We start from the raw sequence: 20,662 nt of genomic DNA, 5'->3' as shown, positions 1-20,662 counted from the left end.
TACGTATCAATTTTACATAATTATTCTCTTTGATTTCTTTAATAAGACGACATTTATAGTTTACATGGTCTTTCGAGTTCATTTAGTTTTTTATTTATTCTCTGTGTTTAATAACTCAGAATTATTCAGTAATATTTAGATTTCTTGATTTACGTTTTTGCAACTGAATAGAGTTAACGATTCAGAATTAAATAATATTCTTTCTACCTATCAAACGTTATTCGCATTAACTATAAGTTGAACGTTTATTGATTTGATTATTTCTGTGTGATTATATTTATAATTGAGTTGAATATGTAAATGTATAACGACAAGCCTTAAGATTTTGTGCTGCATTCCATGCGTACCTGTTTATAAAACGACCGTTCTAATAATTATGATTAACATATATAAATTCTCTCAGTGAGTATCACTCTCTCCCCCCACCTTGATACATATATATATATATATATATATATATATATATATATATATCTATGTATGATATATATAGCTCGTACAGTAATATATATTACTAATTAAATACTTCATTTAGTATTAAACATGTCTGTCTATATTAGCAATGAAAGTATTAATTAATACCGAAAATTAGGGGAGACCGGGGCTAAACCGTCAATTTTTGATTTGACGGTTCAACCCCGTTGACGGTTTAGCCCCGGTCGCCCCTACTATATACATATAATATTAGGTTGGCCAATAAGTCCGTGTGCGGTTTTTTACTTATAAATGTTACTTATAAATAACCGCACGGATTTATTGGCCAACCTAATATATTAAATAACTGAAACTAACATTTAATGAAGAAGTTATTACAGTCCTACATTTTTATAAATATTTATTTCAAATAATTGAAAGTATAAAAATAATATTAACCAATAAATATTAATAGAAACAGATAATGAGCAATTTGCAAGTAACACAAGCACAATTGTTAAAACAAACGACGTTCTATCGTCCTGTAAATCAGTACAAAATTATCTTTTTCAAAAAAGGTAAAAAAAGGCGCCAAGTACACGCAATGTATTTTGTAAATTCGAAAATCCAATCTAAATAATAACTTTATTTCTTCTTCACAAAATTATATTACCTAACTTAACTCAAGTGACATGTATTTCAAAAAAAGATATAAAATCCTTAAATTAAATTGCGCCAATTTTTTGCAAATAGATTATTATATCACAAAATTGCGTTATCAAACTCAATCCAAGTGATACGTACCAACCTAAGTAGAAGTAGCCTTATTTCTCCTTAACAAAATTATATCACAAAATTGCGTTACCTAACTCAACCTAAGTGATATGTTATTTCAAAAAAATATATGAAATCTTTAAATTACGCCAACTACAAAGAGAATATATATATATATATATATATATTGCTTTGAAAAATAATTGTAGTGCAAGTACTCTTAAAAAATAAAATAAAATTGTGTTACCTAACTCAACCCAAGTGGTATGTATCTTTGTATTCCTGAGGGTCTTTCTATCAACCCAAGTGGTAGTAATTTTAATTTTCCTTGATAAAATTATGATATTACAAAGAATCATTTTAATCACAAAGAATTAAAAAGGTAACATTATAAAATAAAAATATTTAATTAAAATAAAATAAATAAATTTTTCTTGTGAAAAACTTGGTGTGGGGGCATGTGCTCTGCTTTGTGTATGTGCATGTGGTTTTTCTCATAAGCCTTGTGGTTTGATTAATTGGCAAAGAAATACTCTCCTTGTGGATGTTAAACAGTTGTCTTTACTGAGCTCGTTCTCGTGTTAATACAAATAATATATCGCTCGATTTTTACATATAAAGTCACGCTATGTTGAGAGACTTCTTTCTCACAGAACGTACGAAAGTGTTCTCTTCTACGGACACAAGCGAACTCGAACTCTCTAGAACAAAAACCTAACGGGGGGAAGCAACACACGCGCGCCAAGCGTGAGTAACTGCGCGACCCAATCCGCGAAAGCGCCACTAAACCGCGAGAGCACGATTCGACCGCGAGACCGCGAAATACAAAACATCGAAATGACAATACAGCGCCGACATGCCGCCGCCCTTGAAAGGATCATCTTTCAACAAGAAACACAAAATTATTTTAATTTATTCGAGTAATAAAATCGCAGGATACATGTCTTAGAGAATAAGTCGATGAGATTATACGCAACTGAAACGCAAGTAATAATAATATGAACGCAAGTAATAATAATATAAACGCAAGTAATAATAATATAAACGCAAGTAACAATAATATAAACGCGAGTTATAATAAATATACGTATTGCGAAACAACATAGCTAGGCAGAATCCTTAATAGGAAGTCGGCACAACCTTGTAATAGGACGTTTGTAGCTTTCGTTAGCTGTGCGTATGGTAGCGACACGAGCTATTCCATAGTCACCAAGATGTAATTCTTGGATTCTTCCGTTGGGCCAAAATAATGGTGGGGCATTATCCTCCTTTAAAATAACCATTTGTCCGATATATGTATATTGATGCATCCTGGGTTCTTTATTTGTTACGTTGTTGGCATTGATGTAAATATTTTCGTGACCAACGTCGCCAGAAGTGTTGGCGTAATTGCTGTATATATTGCCAGCGTGAAAGACGATTTGACGGTGTTTCTTCCAAAGATGGTTCAGGATACTATGTGAGAGGTGTACTTACCAGGAAGTGTCCTGGAGTTAGGAAGATAAAGTCATCAGAGTCAGAGGAAATAGGAGTAAGTAGGCGAGAATTTAATATAGCTTTAATTTAAATAAGAAGCGTCTCCAATTCCTCATACTTGAGGTGACTATCTTTCGTCATTTTGATTAAATGTCGTTTGGCTGCCTTTACAGCTGCTTCCCATAATCCGCCATGATGTGGAGATCTCGGTGGTATATAGTGCCAATGAACTCCTTTATTGGTTGCTTGATCGATGGCCTGCTGTTGCACCTTTTGGTCTTTGATTAGATCCGCTAACTCTCTGAGCTCGCGTTCAGCTCCAACGAAGTTTAGACCGTTGTCTGAAAAAATGTCAAAGGGACATCCTCTTCTGGAAATAAAACGTCTGAAAACACTCAAAAATGCTTCTGATGATAAATTGGAAGCTAGTTCTATATGTACCGCCTTGGTTGCAAAGCACACGAAGACTGCAATGTAACATTTTATAAGTTTAGTATTACGTCTAGTCCCTTCCTTGTAGTAAAGAGAACCAGCATAGTCAACACCACATTTGTAAAAGATCTTGCGTGGTACATTAACTCGGGATTTAGGAAGATTGCCCATCAATGTAGAAGCAGTTCTTGTGGCAAACTTTGAAAGCAGATTATGCACTTTCGTACAATTTGTCGTACAACATTACGTGCGGAAATAAGCCAGTATTTTTGACGTATCGCAGCCAAGGTGGCCTGCGGACCAGCGTGGAATTGTGCTTCATGTTTGTGTATAATGATAAGACGTGAAAAAGGATGATGCCCTGGTAATAACATAGGGTGTTTAGCAGCGTACGGCAAAAACGATGATTTTAGGCGACCTCCAACTCTCAATAATCCAGAATCATCCATGAACGGATTTTATTTCAATATGGTACTACTTTTGTTTAACACTGATTGTTCTGTAAGTAACCTAATCTCTTCAAAAAAGTACTCGGCTTGTATTAGCTTCACCAGACGAAAGATGACTTGATTAAATTTTTCCGGTAAAATAGGTTGAATGGTTCGTATCTCTCTAGGTGGAGATATTACCGAATCATTTGAAGTCTTGAGTAACCTTGTATTTTTGAAAAAACGCAACATATATGCGACAACTCGAACGAGTTTTGTGAGTTTCGAGTATCGGTTAAATAAGTCTAGACTTTCTGAAGTTGCTAATGTTGTGGCGATTGTCTTGGATCTTCTTTCCGGCAGTTCTTGAGACGATATAGAAGGTAAATTTTGTGGCCATTGCTCCTTGTCATCTCAGCCAGATTAGTCCTGTCCACCATATTCTTAGACCGGCTAAAGCATTGGGCATAACGCCTCTTGATAAAGGATCCGCAGGATTGTCCTCACTGCGAATATGATTTCAATAGTGAATTGGAGTTAATTGTTGTATTTTTCCTACCCTGTTTGCTACAAAGGTAGACCAGGAATGACTACAAGATTGAAGCCATGCTAAAACAATTTTAAAATTTGTACCCAGAGATACAAAATCTATGGTGCAATTAAGGCATTTTGAAGTCTTGTCATACAGTTGCGTCAGCAGCAAAACTGCACTTAATTCAAGACGGGGAAGAGATAAGTTCTTCAGTGGTGCTACTCTGGATTTTGAACATAGGAGATTTGTGAAGTGTTCCCTAGTGGCAGAAGTGGAACGCAAATAGATGCAGGCTCCGTATCCGACTTCGCTTGCATCAGAAAACCCGTGTAGTTCCAAGCGTATGCGTGGTTCAGCTGTTATAACTCTACGCGGAATACTTAGGTTTCTCAACTCTTGTAGCTCTTCTTCGTATTGCTTCCATTTCGTGTTCAAGTCCAAAGGTATGGACTCATCCCAATTGAGTTTGAGACGCCAGAGATCTTGCATGATGGTCTTAGCCACCAATGTAACTGGACCTAGTAATCCCAGAGGGTAAAAAATTAATGCAATTTTGGATTAGATGCCTCTCTTCGTGGAATTTTCAAGTGGTGGTAGACACTTGATGCTGGAAAATTTGAATGTGTCGGAAGTGCAATCCCATATAATGCTTAGAGTACGTTTTTCTGTTTCCTTGTCATCTGCCAAAATGAATTCCTTTTGATTGTCCGAGGGTTTTTCATCTCGTAAGGAGTGTTCATTCAACGCCCATTTCCTTAGTTCGAATTTTCCTTCGTGCAGTAATTGGGTGAGAGACCAAGTCGTCAACGTAGAAGTCTCGTAAGAGCATCTTGAATGCAAGTGGATATTGTTCTGCATAACCTTTAGCCAATTGTCTCATTGACTTGATTGCTTCGAATGCCGCGGAAGCCGTACCGTAAGTGATTGTGAGTAATTCGTATACTTTGATGGGCTCGTTGATCGCCTTGCGCCAGAAGATACGTTGAAATGGTGTGTGTGATGGATCAACTAGTACTTGTCTGTACATCTTGACTACATCAGCCGTCAGGGCAATCAAAAACGTGCGGAATCTCGCTAAAATGAAGAAAAGATCTTGTAGGTTAGGCCCGACCATTAATACATTATTCAAGGATATGCCAGTGTCAGTCTTCGATAAACCATTGAACACTACTTTAAATTTAGTAGTGGTACTCGTTTCCTTTTTTACTGCATGATGTGGGAAAAGTAAGATTTATTTAGAGTGGATTCCATCGACCAATTCACCTCGCGCATATGTCCTAAATCAATGTATTCTTGCATGAACTTGTAACGATGCACCTCCAAACATGCATCGTTCCGGCGCAAACACCTCGCCAAAGCCACCCCGCCGACCACCCGCGGGGTGAAGACCGGGCACGGTGTGCCCATTTTTTTAATCGTTTGAACACGTAATATTAGGAAGTCCGCGAACGGACTTAACGCGGCAACCGCCTCACCGCGCCGAGCGGTGCCGAAGGCGGCCGAACACCGCCGAACGCGATCGCAGCGTCAGGACGCCGTAACCACCGATCGTTCCGCCGCACCGTCCCGGCGCTCGCGATTGCCGTCGCTATTCCCACCACGCCGCGACGCCGCAGCGACGCCGCCGCGACGCGTATATAAGCCCGGCGTCGCTGGCACAGAACGCGATTCCCGATCACCCGTCTTTCCGACAACACCAATCCTGAATTTCTGCCCTAAGCCAGTCCGAACGTAAGGTAGAGCGCCTCTGGCATTCTCTGTCTTCGCCGAGTGTGTCTCGGCTAAACGACCAGCTTTGCGCAGTTATCCGAATCACCCGAAGCCTGTCCGGACAAGAGGATAGAGCGCCTCCGGCATTCTCTGTCTTCGCCGAGTGTGTCTCGGCCGGCGACCCGCTTCAACCGCGTTACCCACGCTTCGCGATCCATATCGCCGCCGCGCCTCGCGCCATTTTTCCGCGCTCCGGGCCACGCCGACCGGGAAATCGGCACCACCCGGACCGATACCTACCACCACGCGATCCGGCCCACGCGACGAACGAAAAACGCCGGCTCCGCCCCGCACATACCGCGGGTTTTCCCGCGCCACCCGCGGCCGAACCAACGACGCCTTACACGCACGCCCAACCGTCGAAAACCGCGCGGTCACACGCGAGCAAACCCAGCCTAAGCGGTACACGCGTATTGACTCTTTGCAAATGTCGCGAGTGTATATTGTAAAAAAATAAACGTTACTATTGTCTGTTAACCGAGACACGCCTTCATTTCGCTAACCTCGCCACCCGTCTGCTTCTCCGCACCTCCTTCGAACCCAGACCCGCCGCGAGCTAGATCCGCGCTTCGAAGTCAGGTTGTTTTAAACTTCTTGTACTCAGAGTACATATCAGGCTGGGTTATAAGACGAGCTTCTAGAGCCTTGAAGCGTCGTAAAGCTATGTCCTTAGAATTGCCTAATTTATCAAGTTTATCTTGTTTTATTGGTAACTTAACGATGAAACGTCCTTCAGGATTTCGCCGTAATCCTTTCATGAATAACTCTTCGCAAGTACGTTCTTCGCTAGTTAGTGTATGTGAAGAAATGTTGTGGTCTACTTCCCAGAAACGATTCAATTTATGACTTAACTCATTGGATAGGGTTAAATAAAAGTTAACTGAAGGAGTCGGTCCAGCTATGTGATTTTCTGTACAGCCTGATACTACCCATCCAAAATGTGTTTTTTGTAGAATCGGTTAATTTTTAGGTTGTTTAATTTGAACAGCATATATGATTCACCAAAACAATTCAGCACCAATGAGCAGGTCAATACTAGAAGATATGTTGAAGTTTGGATCAGCTAACTTTATGTTTTTAGGTATCACGAAATTTTGGATAGGTAGTAAATGTTGCGGTAGATGTTGTGTAATCCTTGGTAATATTACGCAATCTATATTCTCGCAAAAATTATTGAAACGTGATTTGACGCATACATTTACGAAACCTTTAGCATGTACTATTCCTTCCATGACGCCTGCCACTGACATTTCAAGCGATCTTTCCTTGAGTTGCAATTTATCAGCAAACTCTTGCGTTACAAAATTAATTTGAGAACCGCTATCAAGTAATGCGCGACAAGAAAGAGGCTTGTTGTTAGAATCGTATTATATATTTACTATGGCTGTGGACAGCAAAATGCTCAACGGACAATGACTTGAAATGCATTGTGTGGAGACTGGAAGAGGAGCGTCTGTTAACTTATCAGAGGACGTCTTTGTGTTTGACGATGACTGATTTTCGCTATCTATGGTAGACATGTGTAATAAAATGTTATGCTTTTTGCTACATTTGCGACAAGCACTTGATTTACAAAGCTTGGATTGATGGGTCGTAGATCTTAGACAATTTAAACAGAGGTGAGCCTTTTTCACATTCTTAATTCTATCCTCGATTGATAATTTAAGAAACTCTTCACAATGATATAATTGATGATTCTCTTTACATAATGGACAAGATAAATTAGATGTAGCAATGTTAGCAACTGATGTACCCTTGTACTTCCCTTGTTTCTGAACAGAATTGTTTGTTGCGCTGTTATGAGTTCTACTGTGACTTGACTCTAAAGCTTGACAACGTTTTGAAAGGAAATCTGTTAATGTTTTCAAATCGGGTACATTGGCATCAAGAATACTTATGTCCCACGCTTTATTCGTAGCTATGTCGAGTTTAGGAACTATAATATGAATAATTAAATCGTCCAAAGATTCAGTAGGCCTATTAAGAGCCTTAAGAGCGCGCAAATGCTTAAGAATATTGTCGAGTAACTCACGCAAAGCTAAATGATTTTCTTTGTTAAGAGCTGGTATATCAAATATAGCTCTGTTGTGTTTTTGTATGATCCAACGCTTATTATCATAACGTTCCTTGACTGCTGCCCATGCATCATAATAATTATCCGTGGTAGTGTCTATGGACTTTATAATTTCCGCAGCCTTGTCCTTTAAGGAAAAGCGTAAGTAGTGGAACTTTTCAATTTAAGTTAGATCTTCATTCTGATGGATTAACTTTTCAAAAGTGTCTTGGTAAGAATACCAATTTTTGTTAGAACCTGAAAAAACTGGTAAAAGTATCTTGGGAAGTTTAATGCGTGTTTCCCTCGTATTAACCGTGTGGTTGTTCTCCGATCGAGAAGTTGTACGAATTTCGGGTTGGCCGAATAATTCAAGAGTTGCATCGTATCGCGACATTAGAGAAAAGTATGGATTCTCAAAGCTAGTGCGTTGCTGTATTTGTTGTTCGAGAAGATGTTAGTTGTCAGTCGCGGAATCTGCGTTCTCGAGATCTTCAATGCGTGATTGTACCGTGTCGAATTGATTCCATAGATCAGCTAATTTTTGTTTGCGCTCGGTAACGTCGTGTCGTGAGCCTTGATTTATATTAAAGCTATCTAAAAAAGTTCTTAATCGCGTGGCTGAAGCTCGTATGTGAGATCTTTTGTTTTTGGCTTCCGTTAATGTTAACGAATTCATGCTTATTTGTTACGAGATGAAATGGTTAAAGAATTCAATATATCTGCCGTGACGAACGCGAAAATGATTGATACGCAATTTCTATTTGGTACGGTATGTAATATAACCTATGCGGTAATCGTATAGATTTGCGCTTACCTGGTGTAGTACGACTTTAAAAAATGTATTCTTTGAATGTTCGTACTATTATCATATATCTGTTTGCCGTATATCCGGCTCAAAGGATCATAATGTGGGTGCTCGGGGGGGTGTTAATCGCCCCGGATTTGCGATCGGTCTACGAGATTTCGCGGTTCGAAGGACCAGAGGGGCAATCCCCTCACAATTTTAATTAGGCGAATAAAGCGGGAGCAAGCGAAAAGCGACTCATCGTATCGTTGCCCGATGGTCTTGTCGCGGCCTCGTGGCGTCCGGTCCTCCCTGTCGTGATGGAGAGCGGAGGGCGTGCAGCAGGCTAGGAGGTGCAGGCACTCACGTGCCGCGGCAGGCAGGCAGGCAATAACGTGCAATACGGCAAGCAAGCGATATAGCAGGCACATGTGCAGGCAAACACCCAAGCCCGAGATTGCTGAGGCGAATTGTCGAGTTCCGAAATTGCAAGTTCACTCCGTTTACTCCGAACCGTGCGAACGCCAGGCGAGTGTGTGTTCTCGAGTCCACGTTTGCACAGCGAATCTCCCCACGGTACTCCTCGGCTCGCGCACCTGCGAATAGCGGCCGGAGCGAGTACTCATGGTTCCAAATAATTGCGGGCCACCCGTGGGCGGGCAGCACGAGTCGGGTGAGTCGCGCAAGTGTTGCTATATGTCGCGATCCGCCAACGTCTCGCGCGAGTCACGAAAAACACGATTTCGTACGTTACTTGTACGCGCAACTTATCAACTAATATATACAACGATTACTAATGACACGAACATCTAATATGTACAGGCGAGCGCCAAACATGCCGCCCACCAAAATACAATGCCTTGTATTTTTTTTTTTTTTACTCGGAATCCGCGGCCCGTGGTGTGCCCGTCGGCAGGGGGCATAGCTTCACCAGGGGACGCAGGATCGAGCCGTCCGCCACCCGAACCGTGGCGACACGCGGGACACCATCGATACCGAGATGTAGCGTTTCTACACGGCCGCGTTTCCAACGCAACGGGGACGCGTTATCGTCCTTAATAAGTACCAACGAGCCCACGGTGAGCGGGTTGGCGGGGATCCACCACTTGGGACGCTGCTGCAAGGTATGGAGATACTCCTTGTGCCAGCGCTTCCAGAAATCCTGGTGCATCCGCTGTACCAGCTGCCACCGGCCTAAGCGACTCGTCGCCAGCGGGGTCAGGTCGGGCGAAGGGACGGCCACGAGCGGCTCCATAGTCAAGAAATGTCCGGGCGACAGAACTTCCAAATCTAAGGGAACGGTGCTCATCGGACAGAGGGGTCGAGAGTTCAAAACGGACTCTATCTGGGTGAGGACCGTCGTGAACTCCTCCAACGAAAGAATTTGGTCCCCTACCACTCGTCGAAGGTGGGTTTTAAACGATTTAACATTCGACTCCCAGATGCCCCCGAAATGGGGCGCCGAAGGAGGATTGAAGGACCATTGGATCCTTTCTCGCTCCGCCGCGTGGCACATGTGCTGCTCGAGTTCTCGCGCTGCTCCCACAAAATTCGTTCCGCAATCACTATACAAGAGTGAGCAGCGTCCGCGACGGGATACAAAGCGTCGCAGCGCAGCGAGAAAGGAGTCTGTAGATAATGAAAGAGCGACTTCTAAATGGGTCGCCTTAATTGTGAAGCAAACGAACAGGCATACATAAGCCTTGAAGGAGGAGACTCCCCGAGCTCGGCGGGGTACGATCGAGAACGGCCCCGCGAAGTCTACACCGCTGATTGAAAACGCTTTGACTGCATTAACCCGGTCGGCCGGGAGATCGGCCATAGGAGGCTGGAGAGCGCGAGGATTGGCTCGGAAGCACATGTAGCAATCGGCTAAGACGCGGCGGATTGCGCGATGGACCCCGATTATATAGAATCGCTGGGCGAGCAAATATTGGAGCGTGCGTCTCCCCGGGTGCAGATGCGTACGATGTGTCTGCTCGATGACGAGCTCGGTAAGTCGGTGTTTGCGGGGGAGGAGCACAGGATGCTTGGCCTCAAGCGTCAGCCCCGAGTGGGCGAGTCTGCCGCCCACCCTGAGAACACCCGTTGGGTCAAGAAAGGGAGCGAGTCTAATAAACGGCTTGGGCAGCCTCCTCCCGGTTCGAAGTTGATCGATTTCTTCACTGAAGGAAATCGATTGGACGAGTTTAACTACTACTAGTAGCGCCGACTGCGCCTCGAGTTGATCCACGGCCAAGGTCGCGGGCACCGACTTGGCCCCGGATCGACGGGTGAATCTTAGAAGATACGCGATAATCCTACAAATCTTATCCAACGACGAAAACTTATGTAATAGCGAAAGTATAGAATGAGGGGGATCGCAGGCGACGAGGGCTGTGATCCGCTCTTCCTCGCATGGGAGAGTTTCCTCAGAGAGTGTCGGCTCGGTGCGAGATTCGAAGTCTATGAGCCACTCAGGGCCTCTCCACCACAGTGAATTGGCCACGAGTTCGCGAGGGAAAAGCCCACGGGAGCAGTGATCGGCCGGGTTAAACTCGGTGGCCACATGACCCCACGCCGAGATCGGGATCTTGTCCTGTATCCGAGCAACGCGGTTGCGAACGAAGGTCTTCCATCGGTGCGGGGAAGAGCGGATCCAACACAGGGCCACTCGGGCATCGGACCAGGCGTACTCGGCGTCGATCTCTATGTGTCCTTGCAGGACCCGGCGGACGTACGCGAGCAGATTCGCGAGAAGTACCGCAGCGCAGAGCTCTAAACGTGGAAGGGAGATAGCGCGCAATGAAGCCACCTTAGATTTCGCACAAAGTATCGCGACCCCGGCCTCCGCCGGAGCGACCGTACGCAAGTACACGACGGCCCCATATCCCTGCTCGCTCGCATCGCAAAAGCCATGCAATTCGTGCCGAACGTTCGCGCCCGAGGGAAAGGTACGGGGTATCCGCAGGGGAGCTAACGCGTCGAACTCTGACTTATATCGTTCCCACTAATGGCGCACATCTGATGGAGGCTCGTCGTCCCACTCGAGCTTCAAGGTCCACAACCGTTGGATTAATCGTTTTGCGGTAAAGGTCAACGGCGCCAAGAAACCTAATGGATCAAATATGCGCGCTACCTCCGACAGTATCGTTCGCTTGGTGCATCCTCGCGTCAGAGGGTTTAGCTGAAACCCGAAACTGTCTGACTGCGAGTGCCAACGAAGACCCAGAACCTTAAGCGCCTGATCGTCGGCCGACTCGAAGGAAAGCGTCTTCTGACTGCAGATTTCCGGATCGAGGCCACCCAACGCGGCGGGGTGGCTACTCGCCCACTTCCGCAACTCAAATCCAGCACTCCGAAAGAACTCGAGCAATTGATCGCGGAGCGCAACAGCTCTCTCGACGGTGCGGACACTGACGACGACGTCGTCCACGTAGAGAGACTCGATCAGCGCCGCGTACACCAACGGGTACTTCTTCCGATTGTCGTGGGCCAATTTGAGCAAACAATAAATCGCCAGAAAAGGAGAGGCCGTGGTACCGAATGTGACCGTCGTGAGGATGTAATCGAGGATCGGTTCCGATTCCGAAAAGCGCCAAACGATGCGCTGATAATTGCGATGCTCCGGGTGGATCCGGATCTGCCGGAACATTTGCTTTACGTCCGCGGTAATGGCCACGGGCTCCGCGCGAAAGAGAAGTAGAACCGCGACTATGTCGGGCTGCAATTTTGGGCCACTGAGCAAGGTATCGTTTAAGGATAGCCCGTTCGGGCATTTCGACGAAGCATCGAATACTACGCGAAGTTTTGTGGTCGCGCTGTCCAGCTTGTAAACCCCGTGATGGGGCAAATAGTACACGCGACCGTCCGCGGGAAAGGGATCGCTCGCCAGCTCCATGTGGCCGCTATCCAAATAGTCCTGCATAAACGCGTTATAGCCCTCTCGAAACTCCCCATTAGACTTGAACCGACGCTCGAGTGCGCGCAGTCGATTGACGGCTATCGGTCGCGAATCTACGAACGTAGGGGGGTCCGAGATGAACGGGTATGAGACAACAAAGCGACCCGAATGGTCGCGATAGGTGGTTTGGTCGAATATCTCCCTGCAACGCCGATCCTGTTCGGAGCAAGGAATAGATTCGGGAACCTCCTCCAATTTCCAGAACTGCTCCACCGCGGCGTCAATCGACTCGATAGTGGTGGCGAAGGAGTGCACGGATTGCGCGTGAAGCGAAGGAGTGACCGCGCCCATCAAAACCCAGCCGAATGCTGTGTTAAAGGCGTCCGGTTCCCCAATTTTACCGGTACGCCGACCGTCGCGCAACACGGACACAAAGGATTCCGCCCCCAGCAAAATATCGATGGAGCCGGGCAAATAATATTCCGGATCTGCGAGGGGCAGCCCTCGCAGGTGATTCTACGGTTTGGAATCGACACGGCTACCCGGCAACGGCGAGGTGATGCGAGGGAGCACGGTGGCTTCCACCGGAAATCGGATGTCGGGCTCATTTCGCGCCCGGATTACGAATGAGGTGAGGCCTCTCGTAGTGGCGGCCTTCGTCTCGCCGACGCCCATCACCGTCGCACGATGCCTTGCCCGAGCGAAACCGCCCCGCTGAAGGCAGCTTTCCGTGACGAAATTTGCCTGACTCGCGCTATCGAGCAATACACGAACCGAGAAGGCGACGCCGCGAGCGTCGAGCGCCTCCGCACGCACCGTCGAGAGCAGGACTACGCGTCTTGAAGTGCTCGCCAGGGAGACGATTGGGCTATCGCCCGTATTCGCCGGAGCCGCGGGGCTGTCCACGACTGGAGTGACCGCCGAGGCGGCCTCGAACGATGGGGCGCCGGCCTGCCCGAAGTGCAGGAGCGAGTGATGCTTCGCCTGACAATGCCGGCAGGTAAACGGGCTAGAGCAATTCTTCAAGTTATGTCCCGCGCGGAGGCAGTTTAGGCAGAGCCCCGATTCGCGAGCGAAATTGTGCCGATCCCGGACCGAGAGCTGCAGGAAAACGGGGCACTTAGCCAGCAAATGCTGCTTCGTACATTTAGGGCACGCGGCGTTTTGGACGACGAGCGAGGTGGTCGACGCGGCCTTCCTTTTACTCGGTTGCGCCGAAGAGCCCGACGCCGACGCGAGAACCGTGCAGTATCCCGCTAGAAATTTCGTTAACTGATCATACCGCGGCGATTCCACGGTCATGTGGGCCGCTTCGAATTTCTCCCGGAGCGTGGGAGTGAGCTTTTCGAGTAAATGATTAAGCAGCATAAAGTCCCACGCGTCGACCGGATAATCCAGCATACTCAGGGCGCGCGTGTTTTCGGTGAACACGTCCAGCAACGCGCGGAGGGATTCGGCGGAATCCGCAACCAACGGTTTGGCGTGTACAAACGAACGCCAGTACTGCGTCGCTAATTTGCGCCTATCCTGGTAGCGCTCCCAAAGCGCAACATACGCGATCTCGTAATTTTCCGCGGTCAATGGCAGGTTTCTCACCACGCCGAGAGCCTCCCCCGATAGTGAGGCCAGCAAATATTGATATTTCTCGATCGCGGACACACTGCGATTTTCGTGGATCGCCTGGTTGTACAGCGCGATAAAAAACGGCCATTTGTTAAGATCACCGTTGAATTGAGGAAGGGCGATCTTCGGCAATTTAATCGCGGAGTGATGCGCCGGCTGCGCGCCCCGTGCGGAGTCGTCGGTCCCCGGCGCGGGAACGAAGCTTTCGTAACGCCCTATTACCGCGAACCGCATTGTGTCAAAGTCATTACGTATCACGTCTTCTCGGGCGAATTCTTCATCCGTAGCGTCTTGGATTATTTGGAGGTGGGCCTCCTCAAAATCCTGAACTAATTGCGCCACCGCCGGATACCGAACAAGGAAGGTTGGCCTCATGGCCACGTTGTTTATCGCGAGCATCGAATATTGATGCACTTCCTGCATGCGCCGAATGCACAGCTCGCGGCGCCGCGCGCTGCTGCCTCGAGTCATCTTGAAATCGGAGTACAAAATGTACTCGTCTCAAATTGAAGGCCGCTCGTGAACGCGCGACGCTATGCTCGGCAGCCGGTAGCGAAAATATATACACAACGCACGAAGCAAAGCAACGAGTTCGAAAGTCGAGAGAATTCAGGGGGGTGGCAGCCAGCACAACAAACGCAAGAAGTATGTCTCGCTCCGGAATGCGGAGACCAAATAATGAGCGAAAGCCGCGCCGCTCGCCAAGGTCGAGGGGGGGCGGACGACTCGAGCTCGAAAACAAAGATTGATGGCGATGAAAGTTCACGAATAGTCGATCGCCTGTCGCAATTAATTTTCCAAATGCAAGATCCGCAACAATTATGCTACGATTAGCTCGAGAGATCGGAGTAATGGCGTGCGCGCGAAAACAACGAATACGCGGATATATTCGCCGCGACGCACAGAGGTCATTTTGATTATTCTAGCAAATAATAAATAGTATCACATTTAAATTTTTATTTGTAATATATTTTTGTTATATCTTTGATTTTTACAACTAATACTTTAGCGTGGATGTTTTGGCTATATAGTGTACTAAATTAAAATTCATTTTCAGATACACAGGGTGACCCAGAACACCCGTATCACCCGATTTTTTCGTAAACGCGACAATTTAGAGTAAAGTGTTTCATACGTATCGTTTGAAAGGGCATAAAAAAAGAAAATTTCTGACGCAAACCAGAGGTCGATACGTTGATCCGTTCGGCAGTTATTTAGGGTCAAATTTCAAAAAAGTCAATTTTTTACTCTAAATAACTCCTGAACGGGTCAACGTATCGACCTCTGGTTTGCGCCAAAATTTTTCTTATTTTGTGCCCTTTCAAAAAATATATACTATAATATGGGGAGTTCCATTTAAGAAATTGGAAGTGACCTTCATGTGATCTCAAACGACTATCCAAAGTCAAACTAAATGACAAATCAGACAAATGCTAAAACATTAATATTTTTTATTTTTAATATAATATTTTATTTTATTAATCAAACATGTTATCTTCATTTTCACTCGAAATCAACAAATCCTTCTGTAATTCGGGCTCTTGTAGTAACTGCAAAACTTCCTTATTTAGTGCTTGTTTGTACGATCGATTTCCAATGCATTGTGATAAAGATGATATCACAGGGTCTGACGTTACAAGAAGTGCATTAAATAAATCTTGCATTGTTTCCTCCCTAGAAAACTTTCTTGTGTTGCACTCTCGATATTTCCGAAATTCTTTGTTTCGGGACTCAAGAGCTTCCTCGGAAAACAATCCTATTGGAAGTGTAGCTGCCTTTATAATGTCTGGCCCGTGAATTAGTATACGGTGAAGACTTGAAGGCATATTATACCACGGATAAAGTTCCACATACTGTTCAGCAGTAGCCTTTGAATATTCTGCAAATGCTTCTGTGTTGATTGCATATCCACATGACAATGTAGTTAAAATTGTATGTAGATGTTTTAAAAAGTCTGCGTTAAGTCCGGTTATAGACGATGATAGAGCATATTCCCGGAAAAATTTTCGCGCGGTGTTTCCGTCATTAGTCGTTCCGTAACCTTGCTTTGGAATATCCACTAATAAACTCATTTCGGATTTCAAGTTCTTTATGATTCGCTTCTTCCTTTCTTTCACCAGTTTTTTGTCTTCATCATCGCGAATCTGCCATTTTTTCACATCTAGCCGATATGAAATGTGTAAGCAGCACTCTAAGCACCTTATCCACGCATGAAGATTGGAAATTCCATAGCTATATAATTCAGAGTTAGGCTGGAGGTTCCTAATTTTATTAAGCTGATTCATTATTTTTGGTGTGGCACCACAGATTCCACAACTTTGATTGGATGAATCACTTATAACGCCAAACGTTTTCCCATCAATCATAGTCAAGTTGAAACTGTGTTTTACAATTATTTGGTTGTTGCCTATGACACAATTCGTAACTTGAATTTTGGTAATTTGGCTTTTTACATTTTGAATCTCTTCTTTAACTAATTCTGGAGTTTCCTTTTTGAAAATCAACTTGATGGGTCTGCAATATCGTGTGGACGAAGATCGAGGATTTTGCCACAGTATATGCCCATTTTCGGTACAAAGACGCAATGGAACTAGACACACAGCAAATAAATTTGCATCACTTTTACTATCACTGGTCTCTTCATTGAAATGTTGCTTGTAAGTAGACTGTGAAGCACTGCCATCACATCCCCATTTGTACAAAAGTATCACTCCGTTCGATATCTCAGATAGGAATTGTTTAATAACATCACTTTGCACTTGTATGATTCTTCTTGCTGTGTGATTGACTAGTTCCTGCAAATTAACCTCCGCTGAAATATCTGTTATGATAATATGTTCTTTGTCTGGATAGCACTTCTTTTTCTCGTGTAAAATAACATTATAGTTTGGATAAATATTCGCGTTCCTTGATTTAGCTCCCTGCTGCATCATTATATATGATTTTTTTGTACAATGGCAATCAACAAACAACGCAAGAGCTTCTTCTGGTGTGTACTTAGTAGGCAATGATACAGTAGAATGGTAAGCTTTTTTAATCTTAGTTGCTCTAGTGGGCGAAGATGTGGTCGCTTCTTGTACTATTTTAGCAGCATCTCTCCTACCAGAGGTTTCAAGGCTTTTACGCGTCGCAAAAGCTAGCTCTTCAGAAGAATAGTTTTTTAATAATGGTAAAATTTTTTGCCTTTTGCTTTGATTGCCAACTTTACTGAAATCTTTTGAAGGTCGACCTCTTTGCGAATGACCTCTTTCACCGACATCTTTACTAAAAAATTCGATGTTTTCATCAAGCCATTGATGGTGTCTTTCTTCAAAAAACTTTAATGTACGATTACACTCCTTCCACATTTGAGCTACCTTGCTGTTAAAACGACAAACATTTTTTCTAATGGTGTTGTATTTTTCATCATTAGCACACTCTTCTACACCAAATTTGAAAGATACAAAAGCCAAAACCGATAAATTCTTCTGTTTAATTGTCTTTTCTTTACGCCAAACTTCGAACAATTCTCTCTTATTTAGCGACATAATACCTAAAAAAAATATAAATACTAAGTCACTGGCATTTCTTGGCAAAAAAAAATACTCGGATTGAAATGCTGACATATCTAGGTATTAAAAAAAAAATTAAAACACTACGAACAAACACGGATATATGTATTGCGGGTTTATTTTATAAATGTAAAAACGGAAAAAACGACATTCATCAAGGTTTTTCTAAATTTTTAATATAATATGTGACGAGTACAGTAATTTTAAGAATCAGTATATACCCCTTGAACAAATAATATCCAATAAATAAAATAACCAAGGCTGTGTGATAGATTTTTCACAATTATTTTTTATGTACGGTAACAATATCTTAATAAATAAATAATAGAGGTTAGGACCGGTTAAAACGAAAGTAGCGTTTTTCAAACGAGTGTGAAGTTTGCCGCCCGAGCCGAAGGCGAGTACCAACGTAATCTGTAACATGGTGATAAATTGAATTATTAATTCCTAGATAAATGAAAATGACCTCTGTGCGACGTGCCGTGCGACGTGCGGACAAGATATATCCCGCGAAAGGCACACCCCGATTATCCGATTCTAATGTCCCGATGGACCGCGAGATCAATGTTCGATTAATGAACCAACTAGGTGGTCGAGTGATAGCACGCGCGCAAGCAATTACTCCTACGCGGCTATCTTCGTCGCCCCGTGCCGAGTGCGACGAAGGACGAGAGATATCACGCAGGGCAAGGGGGCACGCGCCGATCACACGATGCAATAAAATTCAAATGATGGCCCGCACGCAGGCAAGACCACAATAACGCACGCCGATTAGTCGAATGTAATGACAAACGCTCACGCGGAGTTCCGGTGAATCGCGCGAAAGGTCGGCGGAAGCTTCTAGACGCGAGAAGGAAAGAGATCCGGCTCGAAGGACCATAATGTGGGTGCTCGGGGGGGTGTTAATCGCCCCGGATTTGCGATCGGTCTACGAGATTTCGCGGTTCGAAGGACCAGAGGGGCAATCCCCTCACAATTTTAATTAGGCGAATAAAGCGGGAGCAAGCGAAAAGCGACTCACCGTATCGTTGCCCGATGGTCTTGTCGCGGCCTCGTGGCGTCCGGTCCTCCCTGTCGTGATGGAGAGCGGAGGGCGTGCAGCAGGCTAGGAGGTGCAGGCACTCACGTGCCGCGGCAGGCAGGCAGGCAATAACGTACAATACGGCAAGCAAGCGATATAGCAGGCACATGTGCAAGCAAACACCCAAGCCCGAGATTGCTGAGGCGAATTGTCGAGTTCCGAAATTGCGAGTTCGCTCCGTTTACTCCGAACCGTGCGAACGCCAGGCGAGTGTGTGTTCTCGAGTCCACGTTTGCACAGCGAATCTCCCCACGGTACTCCTCGGCTCGCGCACCTGCGAATAGCGGCCGGAGCGAGTACTCATGGTTCCAAATAATTGCGGGCCACCCGTGGGCGGGCAGCACGAGTCGGGTGAGTCGCGCGAGTGTTGCTATATGTCGCGATCCGCCAACGTCTCGCGCGAGTCACGAAAAACACGATTTCGTACGTTACTTGTACGCGCAACTTATCAACTAATATATACAACGATTACTAATGACACGAACATCTAATATGTACAGGCGAGCGCCAAACAGTGGGGGTATGTGCCCTTTGCGTATGTGCACGCGGTTTTTCTCATAAGCCTTGTGGCTTGATTAATTGGCAAAGAAATACTCTCTTTGTGGATGTTAAACAGTTGTCTTTACTGAGCTCGTTCTCGTGTTGATACAAACAATATATCGCTCAATTTTTACATATAAAGTCACGCTATGTTGAGGGACTTTCTTCTTACAGAACGTACGAGAGTGTTATTTTCTACGGATACAAGCAAACTCAAACTCTCTAGAACAAAAACCTAATGGGGGAAAGCAACACACGCGCGTCAAGCGTGAGTAACTAAGGCTCTATAAATGTGAGTAATCTTGTTCCGCCATTTTGGATCCAATCATCTGTGAAAACATAACCTTTTCGTAAACGTCAATACGTTTTTCGGTCTCGCGATTAATGTAAAAATTTAGCTGAAATATCAATTCTGTAAAATTAAAACTGAAACTGAGGATACGAGACCGAAAAGCGTATTGACATTTACGAAAAGGTTATGTTTTCACATATGATTGGATCCAAAATGGCGGAACAAGAATACCTTCTTTTTTAGAGCTCTAGAGTAACTGCGCGACCCAATCCGCGACAGCGCCATTAAATCGCGAGAGCACGATTCGACTGCGAGACCGCGGAATACAAAACATCGAAATGACAATACAGCGCCGACACTTGGCGCTGCTTTTTTAAGATCAATCCAGACAAACTTGCATATAGATGCATAAGCATATGCATAAAGAGATAAAGTTTTTTACAAGAAAAATTTATTTATTTTATTTTAACTCACACTGATTTGGCAAAAATTTTAATTTTGTGTATTTTGGTGCGTAAAACATAAATCTATAAGTTAAAATTGTCGTTCTCAATTAGAAAAAAAGTTATTAAGTACTAAAATTGATAATTGCGTGGTTAGAATGTCTGTCATACCGACATGATGTAGACGCACATGATAATGCGTAGTGACGTAAAAATACATGAAATTACAATAATAATACAGTATAATGGCAATCTGTCCTATAATAGTCTGGCGCCTTACTTTAATTATGTGCTATTATTTGACTTTGTATTTATTATACTTTGTATTTATATAGATTTTCAATATATTAATTATTTTTTGCTTTAAAAGCATAAACTATTTCTATTATTTTTTTTTAACTTAATGGTTAAACAAGATAATAGAAATGGAGTTAATGCTTTTTTTGAAGCAGAAAATAATTGGCACATTAAAAGTCTATATAAATACAAAGTCAAATAATATCGCGCGCGGGTGATATTATTTACACCTACACACACACACACACACACACACACACACACACACACCACACACACCACACAC

General features: G+C 44.4%; 3 protein-coding genes across 3 annotated transcripts; all 3 read right to left on the bottom strand.

The window, feature by feature from the left end:
• Positions 1 to 9,543: 9,543 nt before the first annotated feature.
• LOC143904643 (uncharacterized) lies at positions 9,544 to 10,182 on the bottom strand. The gene has a single exon (XM_077419460.1). The coding sequence runs from the start codon at positions 10,180 to 10,182 to the stop codon at positions 9,544 to 9,546; it is 639 nt and encodes a 212-aa protein (XP_077275586.1).
• A 1,473-nt stretch (positions 10,183 to 11,655) lies between these two features.
• LOC143904642 (uncharacterized) lies at positions 11,656 to 12,900 on the bottom strand. The gene has a single exon (XM_077419459.1). It carries the CDS (start codon positions 12,898 to 12,900, stop codon positions 11,656 to 11,658), a length of 1,245 nt encoding a protein of 414 aa, XP_077275585.1.
• A 165-nt stretch (positions 12,901 to 13,065) lies between these two features.
• LOC143904641 (uncharacterized) lies at positions 13,066 to 14,595 on the bottom strand. Its single transcript, XM_077419458.1, has one exon. The coding sequence runs from the start codon at positions 14,593 to 14,595 to the stop codon at positions 13,066 to 13,068; it is 1,530 nt and encodes a 509-aa protein (XP_077275584.1).
• Positions 14,596 to 20,662: the final 6,067 nt, after the last annotated feature.

The sequence above is a fragment of the Temnothorax americanus genome, unplaced genomic scaffold (genome assembly GCF_048541705.1).
Source record: "Temnothorax americanus isolate GAGA-0224 unplaced genomic scaffold, ASM4854170v1 Scaffold55, whole genome shotgun sequence".
Classification (NCBI taxonomy): Eukaryota; Metazoa; Arthropoda; class Insecta; order Hymenoptera; family Formicidae; genus Temnothorax; species Temnothorax americanus.
This window is presented reverse-complemented; position numbering and strand designations above follow the sequence as displayed.